Source organism: Pterocles gutturalis, unplaced genomic scaffold, assembly GCF_000699245.1.
Source record: "Pterocles gutturalis isolate BGI_N339 unplaced genomic scaffold, ASM69924v1 Scaffold52704, whole genome shotgun sequence".
Lineage (NCBI taxonomy): Eukaryota > Metazoa > Chordata > Aves > Pterocliformes > Pteroclidae > Pterocles > Pterocles gutturalis.
In genome coordinates this window covers 1-5,604 of record NW_010137742.1, presented here as the reverse complement: position 1 = coordinate 5,604, position 5,604 = coordinate 1, and the positions used below count along the sequence as shown (strand labels likewise).

Sequence of the window (5,604 nt, the reverse complement as noted above, 5' to 3'; positions counted from 1 at the left end):
CCTTCATGATTCTATGATTCTATGAACGAGCTTATTCCAGCCCTTCTTAAAAAACCACCGAAGTATCCTTGCAGCTGCTCTCACTGTGCCTTCCTCACTTTCAACAGCATGTGTCCTCAAGGCAGCTAAGTGCCTGCCTGAATTCTGCAAGTCCATAAAAAACTGCTAAATGTTTTTCTGGGGGAAAAAATCCATAAAAAACTGCTAAATATTTTTCTGGGGGAAAAAAATTAAAAAAAAACAGGAAGAAGCTCTGGAGCAACTGAAGGTGAGCAGGATGATCTGGGTGCAAGCAGGAGGCACTCCCAGGGCAGGCAGCAAGGCTGCTGAAGGCAAGTCAGAGTGCAGGAGACCTGAAACTGCCTCGGAGGAGCAGAATGTCCTGCAGCTCTGCCACTTACAACAGGCTAATGGACTGCATCCTCCCTGTTTTTACCTTAATTAATGAAGAAAACGCAGGCTGGTGAGAGAAACAGTGTCAACCATAATCAATCTTTTTTTTCTTTTTAAGTTCTGGGAGCTTCAAGAAAGATATTTTGGACATCTGACACAAATGCACAGCACAAAGTGCAGCAGGCTGGTGACCGAACATTCGCCCTCGGATGCAACACAATTATACACATGGTAAATCAAGCATTTAAAAGTCTAAGTACTCTGTACCTCCTTTGTGACCTTTAAATGTCACTACACAGCTGGCATCTTCCGCTGACCAGATCTTGAGCTGGGCATCCATTCCCCCGCTCAGAACGACGAGGCCCGATGGGAAAAACCTGCAACAATTCACATCATACACATGGCCTTCCAACAGCCTCTGGAAAAACAAAGAACTACGTGCTAGTTCCGTTGTTATCACCCTTACGTCGAGCAATTCTTGAGCTCTGACACTGGAAAACTTGGTTTTCCCACAGGGGCAGAGGATTAAGCTCAAATCCTCTGGGTTTGCACTCCCACAGTGGAATACTCTGAATTTGAGGCAGTCAAAGGGGCAGCAGGTATGCTTCAGGCCTCCCTCTGCCATTTAAGTAGCTAATTACATAGGAAAAAATACCACATTTCTTTCTAAAAAGAGGTTAAATGTCTTTATCCTCTGCCAAACAAGGAGCTGACAGCTCAAGCTCCACAAGAAACAGCTTAACTGGGAAGGTAGCTGGATGTGATGGGGTTAATCCATCACAGGCAGGAGTCTTTTCTCCCCATCTCTTCTCTACTGCAGAAGAAATTCAGTGTCTGTACCACACAGGTTAGGAGCTGTCAGTTACTTTCTGCACTCTAGTTGTCATTCTTAAGCACCTATTCTCATTTTCACCCTCTCCAGATTGCTGAGCATCATTTCCCTCGGGAGAAATCACGCTTTCCAACAGATTTGACTCAAAACCTCCAAGATATCAAATTTTAATTATTTTTTCCATCAAAAGCCAGATTCTTGCCCACCCTAGACCACAACGTGCAGATAGCCTGACCAAAGTCACAGCTGAATGACCTCAGTAATGTCACAGACAACACACAACATCCAAACTAGACGCCCTTACTCTTATTTCTCCGTTCGCAGCCTGCCAGATTTTCATGGTCCCGTCTGTGCTGGTCGATACACCAAGCCCTCCACCACTGGAAACATCAAGACAGGTAATCTGCAGGAGAGGAAAAAAACACCAAACCTTAGCTTTATGTGACCCTGTCTATAGGTATTTCTGCTCAAGAGCCTAACTCTGTACTCAGAAAAACCTGCTAAGTTTCATTCAGCGCTATTATCTCCCCAAGACATATTTCTGGACTCATTAAACACCCAAAAGAGTTTCCATACTCCAGCTCTTAGCCTGATAATATCCTAACATTTAAACAAGGACTTCACGGACTTTCTCGCTTCACCCTCTCAATATGTTTGAGGAGATATTAATCAAGCCCTTAAGAAATTAAAAACCAAGCTGATACTGAAGAGCAGGCTCTATCTAGAGGACAAAGGCAGCGTAAAAAGTAATTCTCCTTAATTTATCTCAATTTCCATTCTTCCTTCTAGAGCGAGCTCCTGATCTGGGCTGACCCGCAGCCAAGGCTCAGATGAGCTGGGCGACCGGAACCTGGCACGACGCACCCCTCCAAGCTGTAACTGCCACCAAAATCGACAGAGAAATTGTTAATTCTCTGCTCGTGACTCTGCAGAGATCTGCAAAACAGGGAGAGAAACAAACGCTGAGTCAGAAGGCTGCACAGACAGCAGCTGGATTTTGGGTTTAGCCCTGGTGAAGCAGAAAACTGGATTTTTCCAGCAACTCCTGGACACAGATGAGAAATTGAGCCAAATCATTCCACACTGGCCCAAAACATCTGCCCAGCTTGAGCACGCCCTGACTCGCAAGCCCACAAGACATTGGTTGAGATATTTATTTTTATTTTCTGACTCCTCACAGCGTGTCACTAAGGTACTAACAACAGCTTTGCATAAGCACTGGGAGAGCTGAAAAATGTTTGAAAAGAGCAGATGTTGAGCTGGTATTGTAAAAGGACAACCTTTCCCGTCATGCCAGACTTTATTGCTGCCTTTTGGGACAGGTGGATGCATTTTAGTTGTGGATAAATGCAGTTGGACTAGATGATCGTTACAGCTCCCTGAAATATTCTATTTTAAAATAATTTTAGGTAACAGGTATTCCAGCCTTGAGTGGAATAATCACATCGTCTAAGCGACTGAGATATTTCCAATATAGATTGCAGCAACACTAAACAGGCTGAAAAAAACCCAAATATATGGATTTTGTTAGAAAAAAGGTTAACACTAGTGTTGCATCCTGCAAAAACCAATAAAACTACCCACTAAAACTATTCCACAACTATGTAGTTGGCTCATCCTGCAAGATTTGGATACTGGAGTCATAGAATCATAAAGGTTGGAAAAGACCTCAAGGATCATCACGTCCATGCTGTATGACCTCCAAAAGCTTCCCAATCATTGCACTGACACTCCGAGGATTAGAAGAAAATACCACAGTGGTAAAATTCAGGCAGAAATGAGAAATGCAGCTCACGATTCTGTTGCCATCCCAATCCCTCACCACCAAGAGGAAGCAAAGGTTTCCGATTTTAACTCGCACAGCGCACTTGCAGGTCACAACCACCTGCTCAGGTATGGAAGGGATGAAGCTGTTCGTCTTCATCCCTGGCTTCAGATGAAATGTTTTTCTGAACAATTAATTATCCTCGAACAGGACTGGGCTTCGTTGAGCCTCTTCCATGTGCTCAGCCTTAGCCAGGGGCCAGCCGGAAGGAACAGTTGGATTTATTACGATGATCACAGGGAAACACAAAGATGTGAGGAGATTGAGAGACTCTGCCAAGAAAGACAATAGCTACAGGCTGGAGATTTAGGGATGATGCCCTCAGCAGACCAAGTACCTAGCAGACCTGTATCACAGTATTAAGGAGGACGTCCTATGGCATCCTGTTGCTGCATGTGCATCATCCAGGGCTTGTGGGGACATGAAATGCCACACTTGAGTCATAAGTTCTCCTATCCAAGCAAGAGTCAGACCAAACCGCTCTCCTGAAAAGCTCTGACAGCTAATTTTAACAGGGTGCAGCATCAACACTCAACCTCCACTTGAAAAAAAATAAAATTGGGAATTAAAAGAGGAATGAGAAGATTTAAATGAGAGCACAAGGTAACAGTTTAGTCGTTAAAACAGTCATTAAGTGCATTTACTTACAGAGCAGTAATGTCAGAAATATACTGGTAACATGAGCAGCATTTTATATAATAAAATCAATCTCTGGAAATTTGCTACGGAGTTTAAAAAAAAAAAGCTGGTGAAGGTCACTCAAGCAGGAACAAAAAACCTAAAGCCAAGCACGAGCGCTGAGAACAAGAGGCAGAAGGTAAAAAGGAGAACTGGAGCTCATCCACACCGGCTTTAAACATATCTTTGTATTAACAGAGACTGCTTCAGCTGCTTTCCAGAGGAGAGATCTGCAGCGCAGCTGTAACCCATCGCAACGTCTGGCAGCAGAATAAACACTTACGCCTGCAGTTCCATTTTGCTGCGCTTCGAATGTTGATTCCCCTTTATCAGACAAAAGGGCAGCTGGGGACTCTCAAGCAGCACAAAGCTCAGAGAAGTGATTCACCTCTGTCTGGAGCTGCCTTACTGCCAAGCTCCGTCTTTCCGCCGAGCCTCACTTCCTCTTAAAACAGCTGTAGAGATGCAGAATCGCCTTTATGTCAAAACGCACCTTGATTTATACCGCTTCTGGGCTTCACTAATGGAGACTGACTCGTCAGCATTTTCAGCTGGGTCTATCACAACAATTTCCTCAACAAATCTTGAGACAAGTGACTAAAACATCTCCAGGAGACTCCCTTTAGGGCAGCCGGCTGTAGCCGCAGGCTAAACACTCCCTGGTTTCTTAGATCATTCCGTGGAGGGTTAAGCATTCAGCAAAAGCACAGATTACTCTCCAGCAAAGCCAAGTTCTGTGCTTCTCTTCAGCGAAGAAATGAAATTTCAGGTCAGAGTCTGCCCTTCTGTAACCCTGCTCTGTGAGGAGCTGTGCTTGTTGCACCCCCAGATGGATGGGGGTGCAATAAGAAAGGAGATTATTCATCAAAATGAGCAGGATTTCTATTTAACAAGTGAGAAGTTTGTGCTTTTTTTTTTTTTTTTTTAATTCAAGCTAGGCTTTTCTAGTCTCCAAACTCCCACCAAGTTGAGTTTATGCAACATTCAATTCCCAGCTCCGCAAACACAAATTTAGACAGGAAATATCAAAGACAAACAACAACTTTATTATATGGGAGCAAACAGCTGGGACAAACCAGGGGAAGGTTTGAATGAGTCAAAGATTAAGATCTCGGTGTCTGGAACCTCTTCTTTTTATCATGGGTTTTTGACACACTAATTCACATCTGATTTTTTTACAGGGAGATCTGTCATGGGGCTAAAGCGAGCAGGAATTAGATCACGTGGAAGAAAACACTCTGAAGAATTGTAGAGAATATTTTTGCAGGGTAAACTCAACCATGATCAAGTGTCCTGAATTTTTTATCATCTGTTCTATTACCTATCTCACACACAAAGTCACGCTGCAGACCACCCCTCAAAACAGGCACATAACAGACGGACACGTTGCAAAAGTTCACAGTTGCTTCCAGTTATAACCTCACAAAGTGAGAGGGAAACTTACGCTTTTCTGATGAATTCGACTAAAAGTCGTGTACGGGGCCAGGAACTTCGTGGACACATTTTCATGAGGACAAGAAACAAGAATGCTTTTCTAGAGGAGGAAAGAGAGCAGGAAAAATGAATTAGAAGTGCTGTTTGTCCTACTGAAACACCATGCAAGGGACTGGGCGACAGCTTTCAGCTGCTATTTTGACTGTTTTAAGAGTACGGCCCCTTCGTGCACAGAAGGCGGCTACCGACCCCCGCTCCATCCCGGCCCTGGCACCTTGGTGACTTCCCCAACCACGAAGCCCTCGGAAGCAGTGATGTCAGGGACGCCCTCGGTGCTGAGCCCATGGCGGGTCAGGCTGCCGTACAGCGTCGGCTTCCCTGCGGGGAGAGCAGCCATCAGCTTGGTCACCACTAAACCACGGGGCACCCCCCAAGCACCCTC

General features: G+C 44.7%; 1 protein-coding gene across 1 annotated transcript; it reads right to left on the bottom strand.

Moving 5' to 3' along the window:
* Positions 1-660: 660 nt before the first annotated feature.
* LOC104468515 (proteasomal ATPase-associated factor 1-like) lies at positions 661-5,559 on the bottom strand (the record flags this gene model as incomplete). The annotated part of the gene is made up of 4 exons (XM_010082687.1): positions 5,437-5,559; positions 5,173-5,262; positions 1,530-1,628; positions 661-811 (listed from the first exon to the last, which is right to left on the bottom strand). Coding segments are annotated over exons 1-4 (463 nt in total), but the record flags the coding sequence as incomplete, so codon positions are not given.
* Positions 5,560-5,604: the final 45 nt, after the last annotated feature.